General features: G+C 35.5%; 1 protein-coding gene across 3 annotated transcripts in view; it reads left to right on the top strand.

Annotated features, from left to right (window-relative positions):
* LOC136814185 (uncharacterized protein DDB_G0284459-like) overlaps window positions 1–22267 on the top strand; it is a 66247-nt gene that overhangs the window by 6949 nt on the left and 37031 nt on the right. The window contains exons 2-4 of one of the 3 annotated variants that reach the window (XM_067070695.1): window positions 2730–2872; window positions 3349–3429; window positions 4443–4801. In XM_067070695.1, coding sequence (XP_066926796.1) covers window positions 3402–3429; window positions 4443–4801 — 387 coding nt within the window. In that variant the 5' untranslated portion in view covers window positions 2730–2872; window positions 3349–3401. Of the gene's footprint in view, window positions 1–2729; window positions 2873–3120; window positions 3137–3348; window positions 3430–4442; window positions 4802–22267 lie in introns of those variants that run through there. The other 2 variants (XM_067070703.1, XM_067070712.1) reach the window with 2 other exon arrangements.

Here is a 22267-nt window from a genome sequence, read left to right as displayed (position 1 = left end):
CAGAATGGCTTCAGGAAACATTGGTCATGTGAATCCCAACTTGTAACAACCATCCAAGACCTTGCTAATTCCTTGAATGAAGCTAAGCAAATCGATTCCATTTTGCTTGACTTTTCAAAATCTTTTGATAAAATTGACAAAAAACTGTGTCTAAAACTTCATCACTACGGCGTAAGAGGTAAAACCCTTGAATGGATCACTAACTACCTCTCCAATCGCATCCAAACTGTTGCTATTAACGGTGAGACATTTGAAAAAGCTAATGTTATCTCTGGAGTTTCTCAAGGCACAGTCCTCTGACCTCTTCTGTTTTTAATTTGCATAAACGATCTTCCTGAATTAGTTAAATGTAAAATACGACTATTTGCTGATGATGCACACATTTACAGAGTCATCGACTCAAGTTGCAAGCCAACAGGAAGACTTAAACCAACTCATAAATTGGGAACACCCGGACAAATGTAAAGTTTTACGAATCACCAACAAGCGTAATACTATCATTTAACCATATTCAATGCACAACCAAGTACTAGAAGTTGTTGACTCAGCAAAATATCTAGGTGTGTATCGACTATACTGTTAAGAAAGCCAATCAAACTCGATGTTTCATAAAAAGGAATCTCAGATCATGCCAAATACAAAGCTTCAATGCTACAAAACCCATGTTCGACCCATCCTGGAATATGGTTCAGTCGTATGGGACCCTTACTCAGCCTCCAACATCTATAAGCTGGAAATGGTCCAGAGGAAAGCTGCACGCTTCATCTCGAATGACTGGCAACAAATGAGTAGCCTCACATTGATGCTTTATCTTAAACAGAAAACTTTTACCAACTACGTGTTTTTAGAGGGAGTCGAAAATATGTCTTAAAATTAAATTTTTGGACCTACCTCAGAGGTTTTATAAATTAACCGATGTCGTCTGTCCGTTCGTCGGTTCGTTCGTCTGTCTGTTACCAGCTTTTCTTAGGATTGGCTCATTAGTTTTTTCTGATTTTTGGCACAATGATGCAAAATGGCAATGCCCAAAATGTGACGGAGCCCGATTTTTGAAACAAAAATTTTTCCAGCCGAAAATGCCAGAAATATGCCAGAAAAACTGTTTTTTTGGCATTTTCTCAAGATTTTCTCATTAGTTTTTTCTGATTTTTTTCCGGTCAAAAGGCTGGAAATATGATGGAAATCGCCGTTTTTCTGGATTTTCATTGGACTTTTTCCTTATAATTGGTTGTTTTTTCATTCAAAAACATTATTAATAGCAATACCCACTATCAAGCATGTTTCAATTCTCAATAAAATTGATTTTTGAAGCCGGAACTATTTAAAAATTGCGGGAACAACCTATTTTTGCTGGAAAGACAGTATTTCTTGAATTTCTCAAGCTGTACTTTATATTTTTTTATGAAATGTACACTGATGCAAAATGACAATATCTAAAATGTGACGGAGCCCGATTTTCGAAAAACCTTTTTTTCCGGCCGAAAATGCCAGAAATATGCCAGAAAAACCGTTTTTTTGACATTTTCTCGAATTTTCATCCTTAGTTTTTTCTGATTTTTGCAGAAAGATGCCTATTCGCATGACCGAGTTTGATTTTTTGAGAAAATTTTTTTTCCGGCCGAAAATGCCGGAAATTGCCGTTTTTGCAGATTTTCATTGGATTTTTTCGCTTTATGTCTTTGTTTTTTTCAAACAAAAACATTATTTATAAGAATGTCCACGATTAAGCATGGTTCAATTTTCAATGAAACTGATTTTGGTACAGGAACTTTCCAAAAATCGCCAGAACAGCTGAGAATCGCCGGATTTCTTGAATTTCTTGAGTTGTTCTTGTATTATTCTGCATTTTCATACTATTGTTGTCATTTTTCAATTGTCTTATTACATCAATCTTCAGGTAGGTCCATTCAGCATGTAGCTTGTTTTCTTTTATTTTTGTTTCTACCTTGTGATAGGGTGATCTAGTGATCTATAAGAGGTTAGGAACTTTTAATGTTTTATCAAAAGATAAGAGTCAAAATTTTTAATCAGGTTTTAAAAAGTTGCCCTTTTAAAAGAATTACTCTTTTCTAACGTTGTTGGTGTCAGTTTTGTTGAAATTTCGAAAATCAGATTCATCAAAATGGCATTATATTTTATTTGGTTTGAGCCAGACAGGGCTCTAGAATTTATCCTAGTTTCTAGTACCTACACTTACAGTTTCTGTTCAAAACTTGACCAAATATTCAGATCTCGTTTAAGAAAAACGGTAGTAGGAAACTCAAGCAACAATGAAGAAGAAAACTTTGATTTAAAAAAAGAATAGATTGGGCAGTGTGACTTGTTTTACATTTTAAAAAGTCTGTATGTATTTGAGGATGTTTTGATTTCAAATTTGTCTCCCTCAAAAAACTTTTTCCCATGATTTTTGTCATTAAAGAATAACACATCCACACAACCAGATTTTTATCTTTTTAATAACGCCCAACAAGACCCGCCTCAAGAGGAAGTTTACTCAGGAAAAATGTGTCTTGTTTTTTATGACCCTTTTCAAGATCACCAGACAATGTGTTATAATGACTTCTATTACCAGTTTGCCTCGACTGAATGTCAAAACCTTAAGGTAGTTATAAGCCTGTATAGAATTAATCAATCAAAATGGGTGTTTCGCTGATTTTTAATGTGTTATATGACAAGATTTTAAGACTTATTAAGAGGTGTTTATTTTTGTTTTATCTCTTTGATATCAGGTTGATATGGGCCTCCCACTGATGCATCCTAATGCAAGGTTGTATTATATGGCAATCACCTAAAGAAACACCTATTGAAAGCGACTTAAAAACAACTTTGGAAATCTCCAACCATTAAAAAAATGGTTGATTAGAGATGTAAGGTATCACTGATTATTATTTTATACCATTTTTCTACCATTTACTAATTTTTATCATCAAATAATTAGTCTGTATTTGATATTGTTTTAAGTGTTTGGTTGTCTCGAGAATTTCGCTTTTTTCTTTGTAAGTATTGTAGTTTCTATTTGAGCTAATTATTCTCATTATAAAATCGTATTTTTATTTTTTCTTTACCTTTTTTTGATCTTGCAATTTTCTCATGCATTAACTGTAGTTTGAGGTAGATTTTGATGTCGAATAAGTAGGTACTGCTTCGCATATCCATTATAAAATTTTTACAGTTCTTACTTGTTTTGACTGGAATACTTTTGAAAACTTGACTCGTTCGTCATATTTCACGTGTTAGATAGAAATGGGTGCTTTCTTCTGTAAAAGTGGTATAAACTGTTGAAATGGCTCAATCTCTAAAGGCAAGAAAAAGGAACGCTTATATGTAATTATATTATTTCTCTTACAGTTGCTGCATTATCATAAAATTCCTTGGGTAGAATTAATAAAAAGTAACCGAAGATGCTGAAGTGGTCATTGGGATCAATAGGTAAGGCTTCATTTTTCCCGCCAAAAACGCCCTTTAGGGTGTTATTAGTTTAACCATGAACATATAAACGACTGGACATCCATCTCCTTTGTATTTTTGAAGATAACACTGCTAGCTTCGTTGCCGCCTCGTTAAAATCATCAAATGAAACAATAAATTCTGATGGTATACCTCTTGGGAATACCTTGCTAACAACGTCAAAATTTCGACAAAAGTCTTTGTTGTTCTACTTTTCTCAAGTCTTTTATCTTTATCATAACAAAGATAACAGAGGCAAAATCATCGTCAGCTTGTCAAAACTCCGACTAATATTTCCAAATTTTGACTTAAAAGTGTCTAATAATTTTAGAGAGTGTCACATTCAAATTTCGATATTCTTATGACACAGGCTCTCAACTTTGGCAAGCTATTTTTTTCAAGTCATAAAAAAATTATTGGAGTCACAAAAGGGATTCAAAAGTATACACGCAGTTGAAATTCAACATTTCAGAGTTGAAAATGTTGATAAAATATATTGCAAACTCGTGAAAAAATTTGAAAATAATTTTTTTGTGCATTAGGAGTAGGGTTCAAGCTCTATCAATCATTTTACCTAAACAATTCAAAGAAATAAAATTAGGACGGAATATTGTCGGATTTTTTATAGCAATTTTGAAATACAGGCGGCAACGAAGCTCGCTTCAAAGAGACAATAAAAGATAGATGTCCAGTCGTTTATATGTTCATGGTTTAACAATCTTCGAAGGCTAGAGGTCGAGAGATAAATTGAATACATTAAATCTGTAGCTGCCTCGTATGTTCTATGAGGAGTCTTGTCATTGAAATTATCTTTAGTTACTTTATAGTATGCTTAAAGCTTGTCAAGGAATTCCACATGCTGAACTATTTTCTCCATTCCTTTGAGTTTTAGAATATGGTTGGCCTTGCCACTTAGTCAACTGAGAACGCAATCTTTGGTAAAAAGTTTTTTTGTTTTTTTTTACATTTTCACCCTTTCGTTTTCTTTCTAACAGGGACACCTTCAACATCCTCGATCTCCACCAATTATTTCTCGGACAGTGATGCCAGTAACATTACAATCACTTCACGAAGTTCACGGCGCCGAGGATCTTCTCGTCGCTCCTCCATTGCAAGCAGTAAAAATGGTAGCCGTCACAGTGGATATGCGTCCGATTTCACGAACATCACTGATTTATCTGACTTTAGTGAGGTGGAAATGTCTTCTTGCGCATATGATGATGTCTTCGTGAAAGATAAAGGGGATAGCATCCTCGATATGTCCCCTTATCTAGATTCAAGCTTCACCTTGCAAAATTTCGAAGTGTGTTTCAGCCTAAAGAAAGCGCTCAATGAAATTCGTATTTGGATTGAGGTATGTGTTTTTTCGTTTTTCTTTTTCTTTAAAATATTCAATTTCTATTCTGAACTAATTGCCTGTATTGGAATTGGAACGTTGCTCTACCGGCTCACCTTCTTCAACCTACAGGTTAATAAGAATAAACTGATAAACGAAGGCAATGGAAACAAGCCTTTTCCTAGGTCAAACCGCTCTGAAAAACATTGTCTTTGTGAAACAGGCCTTATTGACGCTGGAGTTTGACAATGATAAATTACAACATTTCAGTGCATGTTGATGCTAGAACTCATAAGCAGTAGTGTACTTCTTATACTTTTTGCAAACGAGCCCCGGTCATATTTAGTACCGAGTTTATGTATGTGTGTTTTTCAGTGACGGAGACGTTAAAGGTTCTAATTTGACTAGATCCTAACCAGGTAAATCAGCACTTTTACCGTCCTCGATCTCGCGGGTCAGAACTGCGGGTTATTCCAAGTGGCCTCAGTCACTATACCGTCCTCAAAAGTACAAATACATAAACTTGCTAGCATTGATGATAGTGCACGTGCATTTGATTGGATGAGATTTGTTAAGTGCGACGTCAACGATATACCAAGCTCACATCTTACTTTGGATAAACAGTCAGGAAATAATTGTAAGTGTGTTGATTGTATTCGTTATAACGGTACTGCACGGTGGGAAAACTTTATTGTCTGAGTGGATTTCCTGTTAGCTGTTTTAAGATCTAACCATTCTGACGCTTGCATTCTATTGTTTTGGCGTCTTTAAGCGTTGTTCGCTTGTAATTCTTATCGGAACTAGCATTACTTTGTTGATGTTAAATCCAGCCAAAGCTCTAACTTTGTTTGAGCAATCATAACACTTGTTGTCGATGATACGATCATCCATTTCTTGTTTCTCATTGTGAAAGCTATCGATAAATTGAATTGTACAGTTTCAATATCATTCTTATTAGAGCCGGATACTTAACTGTTTCAATTGTTTGTTTGTGTTTGTTGAATCTAATAGTGTCCAATATACTGTTATGTCACATTAGAAGACCTTCCGGTTAGATCTGAATGCTCGTTCATTGAGTTTTAAAGCTTGAAGGATAGAGAGGAATCTTCATCACACATTTTTCGAAACCCTGTGATGGATTTTATTTTCAACCTTATGTTTTTGTAAAAACCACGCGGATCACGCATTTTGAATAGGAGATAAGTGGCTTCATTTCTCATTCAAGAGTTTCCACTATAGTCCTTTCGGGGCTTTGGGTCTTCAATGATGCTTCTTGAGCGATGATTAGCTCTCCTCGAAAGCCTTGGATTAAAGCAAGCCACAATCTTCGTAGCACTGATTCTTTCTTCCTCGTGGTCATTAACTAACTCCGTAATAGCTTAATAGAAAGTTACGCTTCCAAAAACGATTACGTAATCTTTCAAGGAAGAGATCTTTCTATGCTCGTTAAAAACCATGTGAAAACCAGGTGATTGACAGTGGTGTCCAATAAATGATCAATAACTTAATATCATCAATAGAGGAGCGCATTTTCATGAAAGTATTAATTTCATTGCTTTAATGATATCATTATCTCGTTTCATTGTTTAAACATCAAAAGCTGTTTAAATTGTTAAATACCTTGTGTTTGTGAACCTACCGTACTTCTTAAGGGAGTTATATAAACGGCCATTTCCGGAATTTTACTTTCATCCATTTTATGCTTATTCAATACATCTATTACTTCTTTTCAATAAAAAGTGAAATACCTAAATGAACGTCTTAATTTAGGCAACAACATGCTTAACTTCATCATAGTTAAGCACTTATTACCTCGTTGAAAACATAATTGCGAGTGGAATATTTCGAATATCAAACCTTCATATATTTTGAAAAAAGAAATATTCAATTTTAGCTGCTTTGCTCTGCGAATGATTAATCTAGTCAATACCGAGGTTAGCCCAGGGTCAGTTATGGCTTTTTTGGCGGTCTGGATGGTCTTAATAAGATAAGTGGTCCGGTTTAATATAGCACTCGCAAGAAAATATGGGTCAGCCGGTCGGTACAATAAAGATAAATTTCAAGGTCAAGGTCTAAAAACTAATGTTTTTTGAATGGGTTCTCCACGACGCAAAAATGTTCATTCTTTAAAAAACACTAAGAGGTGAGTGAAAGGAACCAAGAAAAAGTTAGTCAATTTCTATGTTTATGATGAATGCTCATGTTTATTACGTTCGTACTGTAACAGAAAGTCGTTGTATTGGTGAGAATGTGGTTTGAATTAATGGTGCTTCGTTGAACATCCTTTGACGACAAACTGAACCTCGAATGTCATTCAAAAGAGAGAAAGAGAGATTGTCAATCTTCCACCACCGGAAATCGATCATCTGTCTGAATGAACGTTTTTACAATTTTCTTGTTTAGATTTTTTCTGTTAGCTGACTGATTGCTCCACTTCAAGCTTCAAGTGATCTTTAAAAGCATTTTGTGTACAACCGCGGTTACAGTTGTCTGTACACAAACCCAATATCTACGGCTAATTTCAAAATTCATTACCGTAGAGGATATCTTAATCCCATTAATTTTCGCAATCCTTTCATTGTATAAAAAGGCCTCAACGGGATTAAGGTACCCAAATTTCAGACAGATAGTGTTTCCTAGATTTTTATTGGGAGTTCATGATTTCAATTAGTCCTTTGCTTCGGAATTTAGAATCAATGCTTCTGGTTTACTTGGCCCTACCTGGTTATGCGCGGATAATTTTCCTATGAGACTATTTTGCCCGTGCAATTGTCAGAATGTTTTCATGTGAATATTTCATATGGTAACAGATTATAAGTTTATTTATTTAAAATCACCATCCTCATTAAACCGTAAACCACTCCTTTGGAACACCTTGTTATTCAATTCATTCCACAGTAATTGCAACATACATTAAACATTGCTTCATAACTTAATCCTCGCTTAATTGAGACTAATTTTATAACTTGCCAATACAACTCAAAAAGTAAATCGAATCTCGAGCGTTGCTTCAGATTTTCAAATTATTTCTGCAACGATGTAAAGTTCTCGACGATGGCATTTTTTTAAATCACTGTCTACATGAATAAACCTTGGAGAATTTGCAAAGCACAGCAGGCGACCTTTTCATTGCTTCATAAACAAGAAATCTGTAGAGGAAAAACAAAAACACCTCCCACTTAAATAGAGGTGATTTAATCCGTGTTTTTTCCTGTGTTTTATACTCAACCCCTCTATTCGTACTGTCAATGAAATAGTCTTCTGATTACGCCCATTGTTTCCACGACTGCTTTTATAGAAAACTAGTTCAGCCAAGGATAATTGAGGAAACACCTCGAAACCGTTGAAATAGTACTTCAAATTATACTTAAATGCCTCTCTGATTCTAATACACGTTTTCCATAAGAATATCCAAAATTTTTGAAGCCTTCAAATGTTCTTCACATGTTCTTATTTTCAGAATTTTTTGAGTATTTTTGGCCATTTTCCTAAGAAAGTGTTTCAGAGCCCACAAAGCCTTAAAATATTCTTAACTTTTTCGTAAGATTTTAGCCACTGAAGCCTATGTTCTTATAGTTTGTTCTTATAAAAAAACGTGTACGACAATGAATTTTGAAATTTTGTAGATTTCGGATCTCTTTACAGACAGAATTGGTAAAAGGACCAAGAACAGACCAAAGGGTTCGGGGACCCTTTTGTTGAACATGTGAAACGAATAAAAAACAGTTCAAAGAAAAAAAATGAACTACAATTCCATTGTCGCTATTAATGATAGTCTTGGGTATATGTATCTATTTTTGATGATTACATTGTTTTTATATGTACATGCACAATTTTATGACTTAATTGTTTCCTTTTCTCTTTTAATACTTGTTTGCAAGCTGATATAGTGCCACGTTTTTTGAAATTTCGTGTACCCACAAATGGGTGTTTTGAACCAACGATCGTCCATAATTTTCAGAAACGTTTACTGAAAGAAGAATGCAACAAAGCCAAAAAAGCACGAGCAGTCCACGACGCAACCGTAAAAGACATACGAGACGCTCTTAAATTTAGTGTCCACAGGAGGTATCTACCATCGATAATAGTCCATTCGAGATTGAAAGTTAGAATGGAGTGGAATGAAGTAATGTCAACACAATCGAAAAAGCTGGATAATTTATCAAAAGAACAAAATCGGCCGCTATTTCAGCTCCACAATACCGTTAGACTACTAGACGTCGAGGTTCCAGTACCGAAATACGTACGTGATACACTTTCAATGGGGCCAAAGAACTCTGTTTTGACGAAATTTGACTCGAAAGGCTTCCTTGCCGAGATGGACTTGTTACTCAATAATCTCCAAAACCCAGACGTGACAAATGAAACAATCAACGACATAAACATCGCCACCCTAAAATACGTAAAAAAACTGTTCAAAACAAAAGATCCCTAGACACGTGAAAATGACTAACCGTTTCCTGAAAGAAAACGCCTTACTACTCGCAGTTTCCATTCGATAAAGGCACAAGGATTTGTGTGATGAAAGAGAACACATACCAGGAAAAAAATGAATGACATTCTAAACTTAAGTCAATTCGTAAAAGAAACTCCAACACGTAAGAATGCAAGGGAAGTGGGTGCTAAAAAGAGGAAGAAAGGATAAATTCAGAACTAATTACCTTGAATAAAAACAGTAAAATCGATGATAAGTTACTAGAAGATCTACGATCAACAGGTGGACAACTACCCGATTATACGGCACAGCGAAGGTCCACAAACAAAATGTACCGATGAGACCAGTCTTATCAATGCCATCTTCACCCTACTACAACATCGCCAAAAGAATAACAGAATGGTTGTCAGTCGTACCACAATCGAAAATTAATAGTTCAGCAAAGAAAACGGTTGATCAGCTAAAGGATATCGAGTTAGATGAGGACGAAGTCATGATCTCGTTTGATGTGAAATCGCTGTACACCAACGTACCCGTCGACGAAGCGATCCAAGATGCAGCTGACCTACTCTATTTGGAATGTAAAAAGCCACCTGTTGACAAAGAACATTTTATCACATTAACCAAACTTGCGACAACTGACGTTATGTTGCTAACTCATGATGGACCGTACAAACAAGTGGATGGCTTAGCCATGGGTTCCCAACCAGCCCCTTGTCTGGCCAATATATGGTTGTCCAAATTCGAAGAATTTATCAAAGATGACGCGAAAATTTTCGAGCGTTACATGGACGATATTCTAAGATCAATTAAACGACAACACATTGATCAAAAGTTGATTGACGTTAACGACGATGAGAAAGTCCACAAGAATTTGAAATTCACGTTGGAGATTGAAGAGGATGGTAAGCTACCTTTCCTAAACGTATGTATTATACACAAAGGAAACTCCCTTGAGTCAACATGGTACTGCAAACCGACAGATACCGGGCTTATGATGAACTTCCACCCGTTGTCACCGAAACGTTACAAACGGAATGTAGTATCTGGTATTGTCCACAGAATATACAGAGCTTGCAGTCACTGGCGCCACTTTCATGAAAGCCTTCAAAGGGCTAAGTCGATGTTAGAGAAGAACCAGTATCCACCAGAATTTTATGACCCAATCATTTCTTCAACCATCGAGAAAATCATTTCAAAAGAAAACGAGCAATTGTTAACGTCAAACCAGGAGCCAGAACAAAAGCAAGCTAATGTAAAGTTCTTCGTGGAATATCGTGGTAAAGTGACTGATAACTTTATTAACCATCTTCACAAGTGTGGAGCACCAGTACAACCAGTGGTCACACTTAGAAAGCTCAAAACAACCCTTCCTAGCCTTAAACCTTCTATCAAAAGAGAACTGAAAAGTGGAGTGATTTATAAAATTTCTTGTCCAAGATGTAATTCTTGCTATGTTGGGCAAACTGCTCGACACGTGATCACCCGCTTTAAAGAACACAGAAATAGAAAGGAAGGGCCAGTAAGGATGCATTTCATGAGATGTTGTAAACGAAAACCTGAATTTGAGGACCTTGAAATTTTATGCTCTACAATCAAAGGAGAAGTACACTTATTGACAATTGAGGCACTATTTATTAGGGAAATAAAACCAGACCTCAACACCAAGGATGAGTTTAAAAGCAGACAGCTGCTCATTAAGATTTGAACTCTATTTATTCCATTGTCGCTATTAATGATAGCCTTGGGTATATGTATCTATTTTTGATGATTACATTGTTTTTATATGTACATGCACAATTTTATGACTTAATTGTTTCCTTTTCTCTTTTAATACTTGTTTTATACTCCCATGTGATTTTATGATTTTTTTAAATTTTTTAGAAATAACTGAACATTTTGCTTGTAGCTTACTTTTTAACTGATGATGGGCGTGAATGTTCGAAATATATTTTGTGATTTTACCTTATGAACCATTGCAGTTCAAACATTTATCTGTGAACTACAATCGGCGCCGAAATATTTGGCACAAATGGGGAATTCCCTCAAAACCTTTAAACTGCACCTTAGGATCTCAGGATCTAAAAGCTCAAAAATGTTCCAATAAGGCTTAGAATATAGTCTGGAAGCCACTTAACCCCTCCCAAATCAAAAAATCCAACGAAGCTAAGTGGAAGTACTGAAACTGCAATTCTCACCTGACCTTTAAATTCTGAAAAGCGTTAAAATACCCAAAATTGCCAATGTATTTCGGCGCTGATTATAGATTTTTAAGAATTGCATCAAAAAGGCCAATCTTTAACATTGTGACGTACAGAGAATTCAAATGAAGAATTTTTCCTGGTTTCAAATATTGACGCACTTTAGCTTTGAGCCCGGAGGGAAATCAGCTAACTGATGAACGTAAAGAAACTGAAACGCTAATCAAGTTTCAACGGTACCAGTAGCTGTTAACGTCATACACGCATTCTTTAATCCGATTGGTCGGATCATTTTTGAAATTTTTTAGACTGTACGTGTCAACCGTCAATCAATTAAGAATTTCTTTAATTACTTTTTAATGTATGCTTAAGATCCATTGCTTTTGATTAATTAATACGAAGGGAGGTTATGTTATCTGTTTTCAACTTTAGACTCGCATTGGTGGATTATAATTTAATTTTCCTTGTCGCTTCTCATATCGGCTGATACTGCAATGTTAAATGAATTCTCATCTTCCGTAAATTGAAAGATTTCGACATCTTGAAAGTCACTACAACTGAAATTAGATTACCCCTTTTGCGCAAACTGATTCGTATGTTATCTCGAACTGTCAACTTCTGGTGTCAATTTTTAGTGTCTTTACATAAATTTTTTGTCGGAACTTAAAGGTATTGTCAATTAAAAACTTTGTCAAGAAGTAGCAGAGGCGGACCTGGTAGGGTGTGAAAAGAGTGAATTCACTCCCTCAAATGTCCTCAAGAAATTATCGATAATGTTATTTTTAAGAAATTCGTTTTACGCGAAGAAAAAAAAGGAAAAATTAATTTTCATACTTTCATGAGCACACCTGACTATCAAAAGTGTTATCGTGGGTTCGCACGCCACGCGTGCGAGTTTGGTTTTCACGAACGCCTTGTTAAAACGCCTATCCGCCCGCGAGTAGACCGGCTTTCTTCGGTTTATTTGCTCTAAACTTTGACATTTTTAATGATTCCCTTTGCATGATTGCTCCGATTTCTTTCCTTCTAAATCTCTTACAAACAAACAGATTTAACGGATGTTTCCTACGGGAAACGAAACTCTCTTATGCACCAGCCGTCGGCTGTCGACAATAATTTTCTCCGGATAATTAAAAAGTAACATTATTCAGTTGTTTGTTGATTATTCTGCTCGCAAATTGAGTGTTGTGACGTTGATTTTTTCAACTGATTTGTCTTCTGGCAGGTGATATGACGTATGTTTGTTGTGACCTTGTTTTCAATTTAAAGATGTTGCTCTCGTAACTTTTTCATTTCTCCATGAGAGAAAGAAGCTTTGAAATTTCGTTTTTGAAATAGAGGAAAGCTGTGAAGAACTGAATCCTATATACACCCCCTTCTCACAGACCCACTGGGAACCATTCCCGCTGGAAAATTGGCCAAAATATTTAAAAGAAAACAATAGAACTCAAATCCCCAGCCATAAAAAACATGGGAATATCAATCCCCATCGATCAGTTTTGGTCCGTTATTTTTACTCTCACTGGCAGATAAAATCCTAACGGATTTGTGAGAAGGGGGGTGTCTATATTGTTCCTACTAAAAGCAATTAAACTCTTTCGATTGTAATAATGATATGCATGTTTTTCGGGTCATTAGTGCAGAAGAATTTTGTGGTTGAGTTCTCGGTTTGATTTGGTTTACCACAAGTTAATTTCGCTTGTCACTCATTCATCAATTGTATGAGGAGCACCAGGAAAAATAAACTCTTTTTCTGATGCGTCATAAATTGTAATTCTTTTTATGCGTGTGCTTGAGGGTGACTTTTAACCGATAACTTGCCATGACTCATTCACTGCATGAAGTTAGAGCCTACAATGCCGGACAAAAGGTTGTAGACAAATGAATTTTCAGTGAAAAATGATGAGAAATAGAGCAAAATGACTCTCCAATGTGTCTGAAAGGGGACGGAAGTTAAGAAAAACACTTTCGAAGTCGTTGAATTGCTTTTGAATTGCTTTTGAGGGAACCACAAGCAAAAATCAGCGTTTTGATACTGGTGTAAGCCAGTTGATCAAGCCCTTGTGGTTTGCCCTTGCGGTTGGACTGCAGTGGGTGACTTTCAGAGACTTTGAACAGCTTTGGATAGGTTTGGAAAGCACCCAGAGCCTCTTGGGAACTTGTTTTTGATCGATATTGAAGTATTTTGCAAATATTGCAGAAGTGTTACAAACCTTTTGTCCAGCATTGTATCAGGACATGCAAAAGAATGGGTTTACTACGCCCATTACATATTACACCATGAAATAAAAAAAACTGTATGAGAAAATGCTCGAGAATTTCAGGAAGAGCTTTCCCACTGGTCTTGGGATTTACAAAAGTGAAGGGTAGTAAAGTAAGTGACACTTAACAAATCATTTCGTAACGTTTATTTATGTTTATCTGTTTTTGGGTTATGACTTTTTCCCTACATAAAAACACACAAGTTAATGATAAAAATTCTCTTTTAAATATATTTACAATTGTTTCTCATTTATAAGAAATATTTACAGTTTGAAAAAAAAACAAACACAATTTTCAAGCATTTTGAATTGCTCTCAGTTCTAAAGCACGTACAGCGGTTGATAGGGTTGCCCCTGTTTTAATTGCTTTTTTATCATAATCATTAATCTTTATAGGAGGGTTAATGAGTTCGTTATCTTTAAAATCTATCTAGCGACACCACATTGTCTCAAGAATTTTAAACTCCTTTTTTAAATTTGTTTGAATGGGAAAATACAGGGTGCATTTTTCCGTTTCAATGCAAACTTTGCGACTTTATCGATAGCCGTTTTGACGGTTTTACATTTATCGACGTCGTAATCAAAGACGGCTTCCTCTTGTTCGTTATGATTCTCCTCAGTCCCTTCCTCACTCGTTCGCAACACGGAACATTGGACGGAGCCGCGTGCTTTGATCTTCCGCGACGTTCTTTTAGCTTCTTTGGAGGTGACTTGTAGATCGCGTTTCAACCATCGGTCCTGGATGTTAATCGTCTCCTTGAGTGGATTCACACATCCGTCGATCGATTCCTCAATATTAACACCGACCAAAAAGTAAGGCGTTTTAGGAAAGTATTGTTTGATTTCTTCCAAATATTTTGTGCGGACGTTGTATAATGTTTTGGAATTGTTTTGGAAGTAACACAGCATGATGACATCAATATCTTCCATTCTGCGTTTATAGTCGTTGATTCGTATCTTATCCATTGGCACACGTGACATCCCTGTCCGTGTGGTAGCTACACGAACGTTCAAGTTAACAGGCTTCTTGTCTAAGTTCATGTTGATTCCTTTTGTTTCGCATTCTTCAAGGATGAATTTGGTATCTTGTCCAGTTTTCAGGTTGAAATAGGGTCGTAAAACATGTTCGAAGCAGAGTGAATGATCGCCCAGGATCATGATACGAATTTCTTGTTGTGATCTCATCTTTCTTATTTCAATTTTCCCAAGTTCTCTTATCTTTCGATCTGTCCTATTTATGTACCCAACTTGAACAACAGCCTTCTTAAACGGATAAGCTTCTGGATTGGTTCGCGTTGTTCGATCGAATAACTGTCGACTGCTTCTCAAGCTCTTTTCGTTAATACCACTTCTATTTTTATTGATTTTTGATTATTTTTGTTTAATCGCTCTATAGAAATAAAGAGGTAAAGAATGTTTAAATAACAGAATAGATTTAAATAAGCTGTTATCAGGTCTAACTTCCGATGCTGACTGACTGATCATACTAACCATTGTGAGCTATTGAAATGCTTTTATACGACGCACCTCATTAAAATGAATAATGATGAGTTCTGATTGTAATAATCAGGCATTTTATACAAACAGCTTTCTTAAACAATTGAAACGCACCCGGTTTTCACATCATGTTTTGATCATCGATTGAGATTGACGCAATCAAAATCTTGATGTCATCTCTAAAACTAATATCAACATTTTTCTTGTAAGAAAATTAAAACTGTTTAACATGTATGGTTAAGTCTGACAACGTTATAAAGTTTCTACTTATTGTTGTCTAGAATAATATGCTTTCGAAATTCGCAAAGGACCTTTGGGACTATTTAGCAATAAGTATCATACAAAAAAAGACTTATTTCTGATTCTAACTAATTAAAAGTCAACAAGCTAACTTTCAGTTTTCTTATGCAAGAAATATTTTGTACTTAAAGTCAACATCAATAAAAAGGGATATTGCATGACCTCTCAATTGCTTCATATGTTTTTGTCGCACCTAGCGATTCTAATACTCGCGCCTTTTCGATAAGAGTTTGATTGCGTATTAAGCATTTTCGTTAATAGATGTGACGAGATTTTTGGGCTCATCCCTCACGACACCTAAACATGATTTTTCAAGGCACCTAAAAGTTGATAAGTCTCTACGAATGAGATCGATAAAAAGATCGAGGGGAAATTAGGTTTCTTATACAAAACTGACGATCAGAATAAAAATATTTTCCAACGAGTTTCCTTTTCCACACATCGGACCACGCACTCAGTGCAAAGGAGCTTAGCGATCACCAAACAGACGTCACTGATGATTACTGTATTTATATGAGTATATTTTACAGTACAAATCTCTTATCAGAAGTTCGTGAAAGTTTCCTTATCTATATTAAACACGAGCCTTCTCATTTAAAACAATTATCGTTGAATGCTATTTTCACTGAAATCTTAAGAAATCGAAAATTGATTTTGAAAGGTACTAAAACTACTCCATATCCCAGCAAGCAGACAACGTTGTTTTAACGTACATCTAACGTTATTTGGACGTTATGAATGTCAAATGGGCGTTGTTTTGACGTTGATTACTAGCTGGGATAGCCTATCAATACTTATCCAACAACAAATCTTATATAACTGAAATAAGTAAAAGCAGCTATTTACTAGTAAAAGCTGATCATCCAATACCATTTTAATTAATTATCATTTAATGAACAAACTTCCATCAAACCACTCCTTAATTCCATCTCGTTTCACCAGAATTACCAAACACTATTCCACACTACTTGGCCTCCATCTGGAAATTAATCTCTTCTTATTTCGAGAGTGAAATTGTTGCAGAATGATCCACTATTTTATTTTGAACACAATAAAAAGACCGAACGATTGGCGAAATGAAAGTACTATGGAATTAACTGAACCGCAAAAAAGCGTTGCAATGCAAGATATGCATTTCTTTCTCCTGTACAGATCTTTTAGTACTCTCGATTAGTTCTTATACCCTTTTATGGAACGAACTTGAACTGACTATGTTATTGGTTACTGGAGTTTCGTCTAAATAAAGCTTCACTTCAGATTCGACCTACCTCTCAAAAAGTACTTCAAATTCTTGAAATTTTTTCCTCGTGGCACGCTTCACTATTTGAAGTACTGATGGCATCTTTCAGTTTGTTTCAAAAGAATATGCAAACAACACCCGTTACTTACATCCCTGCTTTTATAGAAGAATCAGTAATGACCAAAAATGTGTTATAGAATCAATAATTTATGCCACAGCTGTATCGGTTACATATGACTTGTACTGACCCACTGACCTCTGACGGAAATATCAGCTCCTTAAAACTTGTGGTTATGAGTAAAGGGCACTCCATGACGTGACGTTCGAAATGATTCGGGACCAAAATTTTCTCTGGTTACAACACTTTACAAAGGAAGTAACAACTATTAAAGGTATTTTAAAAATTTCATAATGAATTCGTCATAAAGGTGTAAGATTCACACTTGGTTCATCTTTCAGTCCTCTTTTGGTTCTCAGTTTTCGAAAATGATTACATAAGGACCTATGGGTATCACAAAATATGAAATGGCTACCAAAACATCATATTCTAAACTTCGCACCTCATATCAAAAAACGAGGGCGTCAAAACATCAAATTCGTAAATCATCAATTTGTATAAATGAAACATGATTTGATTTCAATTTCAATGACTCCAATTGTCACTGATCAAAAAACTGATACAAACTTTCACGCGAAATGAGATTGTAATCGATTTTACACGTTTACACGTTTTTTTTATAAGAACAAACTATATAAGAACATAAGGCTTCCGTGGCCAAACTCTTAAGAACAAGTTCATTTTAAAGCTTCGTGGGCTAAGACACCTGTTTTCTAAGGAAAATGGACAAAAATGCTCAAAAATGGTGAAAATAAGAACATGTTAAGAACAGGCTTAAAACTCAAAAAGTTAAGAACATCTGAAGGCTTCAAAAATTTTGGACGTTCTTATAAAAAAAAACATGTATTTTACGTTTAGTGTTTTTACTCACTAGGTATCATTCGAACCTTCCTAATTCCAAAACTTTCTCTATTTCGATAAAACTTGGCTATCATTTCTTGAATTCTAGCAGAAACAGTTACAAGACCAGTAAAACATACCCTGTCTAGACAATCGCTTACAATTCTGATTCACATTCATTCTATTTGTATCTTTCTTATCCTCTGAATTGACAGAGCAATTAACTCCCAAACAATTTGTTACATTTCACAATCCTAGCTTATTACCCTCGGCTCTCTTATGAATTCCACTTGAAACAATATCTTGTTTGTCTTGATTGCTCGTAAATATTATTTGTATTTCCGTTAGCAACATAGATGGCTGCCAAAACTTTGTGATATAACTTTCGTTTAGTGGTTTTTCTACAAACCCACATGTATGTGTCAATTTTAGAAGGAGTTGAAATAGGTGTATGTTGACCTACAATCCCCCACAAATATGAGACAGAAGAATTCTAAATATTTTTGTAAGATAAAAATCCGTGCCCCGGACCCCACTATCAGTGTTGAGTCCGGAAATGGCCGAGTACTCAACGCTGACAGTGGGGGAAAGGGGAGCCATGTGAAGTGTCTCAGATATAAATTGGGGGATTATAGCCATGATGCTAATTAGTTATCTTTCTTCGAGGACATTTAACATGTTTTCTGAGAATAATTGTGAGAAGTCTCTTATTTGAGATCTTCAAGAGAATCATCATTACATTTCGTCTCCAAACGAATTTTTTTAGATGCTGATAAGAGCACGCATCGTTAACTTTAATTAATTTAGTAGAGCTTAATTACTTACGAAATGTGCCTTATACTGATAAGCTCGAAGATCTCTATCTTTAGGTCCAAAAATTTGAAACTTTGCTGCCTGACACTTTTGTGAACCATCTCCTTTAAAAACTGTTGTTATTTGTACCATGTTGATCGATAACTCTATTAAATACTGAACTGTGTTGTTCCTCTTCCTTTTTGGAAGCCTCTTCAAAACCAACCAAAAGAAACCAGTGTCCTTCCTCAGGCCTGTACATAACATCCGTGTACGAAAACGTACTTCCTCCAAAGTTGCTTTGATGTGTACAACATCCTTTGATGTCGTTTTCTAAACTTTCTAAACTACCGGGAAAATCTTTCAGTCAATTGCGACTTTCTCATCTTGTCACTATTGCTACGTTGTTAAAACGTTATCCGAACTGATAGAGTTTTTTCCAAGCAGAATAAAACTTCCTTGTACAGGCTGTTGCATAACCAGAATCATAAATGATTCAATCGAAATTCCATTCCTGTTCACTAACAAAACTATCCAGATATTGGTATTCAACTAATTTTGAGGGTCGGTTGTTTTATACTCCACTGGTTTCAATAATTCTAATGTTTCCATAGTTCCAGAGAATCAAAATACTGTCAGTTTGTCACTTCCACCAAAACTGAGGATAATACTGCAGTGAATACTAAAAGAATACCTTTCTGATATACCAACAAAAAACCATTTGTGAGCAAGGATTTTTTTGCACTCTTTTCTCAGAAAAATGATATGTTTAACTAACGAAACCTTTTTTACACAAACTCCTCCATCCAGTTAGCAAACTTTCGGTTCCTTCTCGTTTTTACGACCTCCTTAAAACAGAAAAACAACAACAATAGATGCTAATTCGTTTTTATTGGCAAGATAAACAACTTTTCATTGATGTCAATCTTTTGAAGCAATCAATCATCATCCTATTGCTGATTAACGTTCCTCTTGTTCTCAAAAACGTTATTCACTCGTCCATTTAAAAGACTTTCATTGCGTCAAAACATTGACGTCAACTTGAAGAGCACGTAAAATGTCGAAGATCGACATACCATTCAAAAATTCTTCCTTTCTGCTCTGGAAACCTTTTAACTTTGCACTATACAGGGTATGCGGGAAAGAAGTATCGAAAACTGTATCGAAAACTACTACCTTCACACATTGCCTACTGTATACATTTTCAAACACCGCAAACTCTACTTCTAGAATCAAACTGACGTATTTTTTTAAACACTTCCAAAAGTGGTGTGACATTGATCAATAGAAAATTTCTTTTCGTTACATGTTAAGAAATGTACGGAAGAAAATTCTGTTTCCTTGGACAGGGTATGCTTATTTTATTTATTGCCAAAACATTTAACTTCTAACCTTCGCTATAGTTCTATAGTGAGAAGATAGCTAACCTTGTCAGATGCCAGCATGATCGCCTCAAGATTCATTTAGTAAGATTTTTACACTGTCGCAATACAGGGGTTTTTTGTAGAACAATTTTCGCTAAACCCGTGTTTCTTCAATCAGTGACAAAATATGTGGCAATTTATTGAAAATCCCTCCCCCCCTAATATCATTTTTGATGCGAGCCTTTTTTGGGAATGGTGACAGCCTTTCCACACATCAACATTGATACTAGAAGGGGGAGGGAATTAGGGGGGAATTCTTACCACAATATTTAGTCACAGATTGTAGATCTAATCGATCAGTACGATACTTCCAAAAAAGATTTGTACCGGATAAGCTATAACCCTGCGTTCAACCCTAGTGAATTATGTGACCCTAAAACCATGGCTCATATATTTCGGGCGTTCACATGATCAAGTAGGAACACATGGCTATAAAAGGTGATGAAATATCCCAATCATAGCCTCGTTCTCATCGCCTTGTTTATGTTTTGACCAGGAAGAGGAAATACGTAAAACGTTTGAAAACACCAAATTATGTGTTTGTTTTGGTTGATGATAAAACACTTGTCAATTTTATTCACCGAGGAGGACTGCTTCGTGTCTTTTCAAAATCTTTACCTCCTAATCAACTTGATATTGTCTTTGAGAAAATTGGAATCTAAGTTTGGAAACATTTTAGGTGAACTGTCATATTTGACAATTGACGAGAGATATATTTAGCTTCCCAAATAGAAAAAAGTGTAATTACATGCCATATTTATCTCATACTTTCTTTTAGCTGGTTTCTACGATAAAATCAAATCGGATTGACTTTATCGCCTTACCCAAATATGGACTGCAAACCTACTTAGTTAAAATAGATAATAGTTACTTTTACCTTTCTTCGTATCTTCAAAACCATGTCATGAATAAAGTCATGATGCCAAACTTTATTGTTCTTGACCTCTTCTCTATCTATACTAGAGACACATCCACAATAATTTCTTTCTAATGCCTCAGAAGTCATTTTCGCTAGGGGTCTACTGATAAGCCCTTGTTAAAAACTCTGTAACCAAAGAATGACGTTACAATGTTACAGAAAGAATGTAATTGCAGAAAAAATTTACCATTTCTAAAAGTCGTATCGGCAGAAAACTATCGATGCCATGGAAAAGACCAAAACGGTGTTCGAATATATAAATTGACGTAATCACGAAATCTTTTTCAATTCCAAGATCTTTCTCCTATCTACTACTTGACATTTTCCTCTAAGAAAACCCAAAAACATTTCACTGTCTGTGCTACATAGTGACCTTGTCTACACCAAAAGTTGTTTGCTAGCTAGCTCAGCTACATAGATGTGACCTTGTTTCTCTTGCACTAGAATACCTCATACCGGATGTATGAAAACATCAAAACACGTCTCGCTCAACGAATGTTTTGTAAACCAAGCCCTCAAACAATGAAATTTCATGTCATATTTTACTAATAACATGCTTCTCGCAAAATGCACCCTAAACGCTATTATATGTGTTTTGTTCAATTATTTGCAAAGCAGAGACATAATTTTATCTTTCTTCCTTAAACGCACATGAAATGATCACGTCCGTCTCAAATGCCCTGAAATTTCATGATTTTAAGACCATGTTCAGACGTTACGGTTCCGTTCCGTTCCGTTCCGAAACGGTCCCGAAACAAGTGTGAACGTCAAAATTCGAAACGTTAAAAAAGAACACGTTACAATACAAAGCAAAATAGATCGCAAAGTTTCGCTCCACTTTTTTCATCGGAACGGAACTGCTCCGTTTTTTTGCTTCAAAACGTTCCGAAACCAATATGAACACATTCGATCCGTAACGAAAACCATACCGGATCGAAACGGAACAGTAACGTGTGAACATGGTCCCTGTAAAATTCTCATGCAAGCTCTTTACCGTTCCACCGTCCATCTGTTTCTGTAGATTCAAATTAATAAACAACTTTTATACTTTTCAAACAAACAATCATCCATTTAAGTTTACTAGTCCAACTGTGAATTGTCTAACCTGGAAATTAAACCAAAAACAGCGAGATGAAAAAAATTGGATAGTGACAAATATCAATCACTTTTGACATGAGTTAAGATTTCAGCTCTTTCATTTTCGTCAACAAACGTCAAAGTATTTTATCAGTGTTTAAAGGAATGTAAAATCTGCTGTCATTCTGTCTTTTTAATTGTTACCCTGTCAATTTGTTGAACGAACTTTTTGCCTTTTTTAGCCAGTTGGGAGTATAATGTTACATAAATAAATTGGATAAAACAGCATGTCAAGCTGGCCCTGCTGATCAAATATTCAATGAAATCCACTATGACTAGTTATTTTCTGTTTTGGATCTCCTGGTGTTTTCTTAACTCCC

The sequence above is a fragment of the Clytia hemisphaerica genome, unplaced genomic scaffold (genome assembly GCF_902728285.1).
Source record: "Clytia hemisphaerica strain Z4C2 unplaced genomic scaffold, Clytia hemisphaerica genome assembly, whole genome shotgun sequence".
Classification (NCBI taxonomy): Eukaryota; Metazoa; Cnidaria; class Hydrozoa; order Leptothecata; family Clytiidae; genus Clytia; species Clytia hemisphaerica.
The sequence above is the reverse complement of the archived record's forward strand: the minus strand, read 5'-3'. Positions and strand labels throughout refer to the sequence as shown.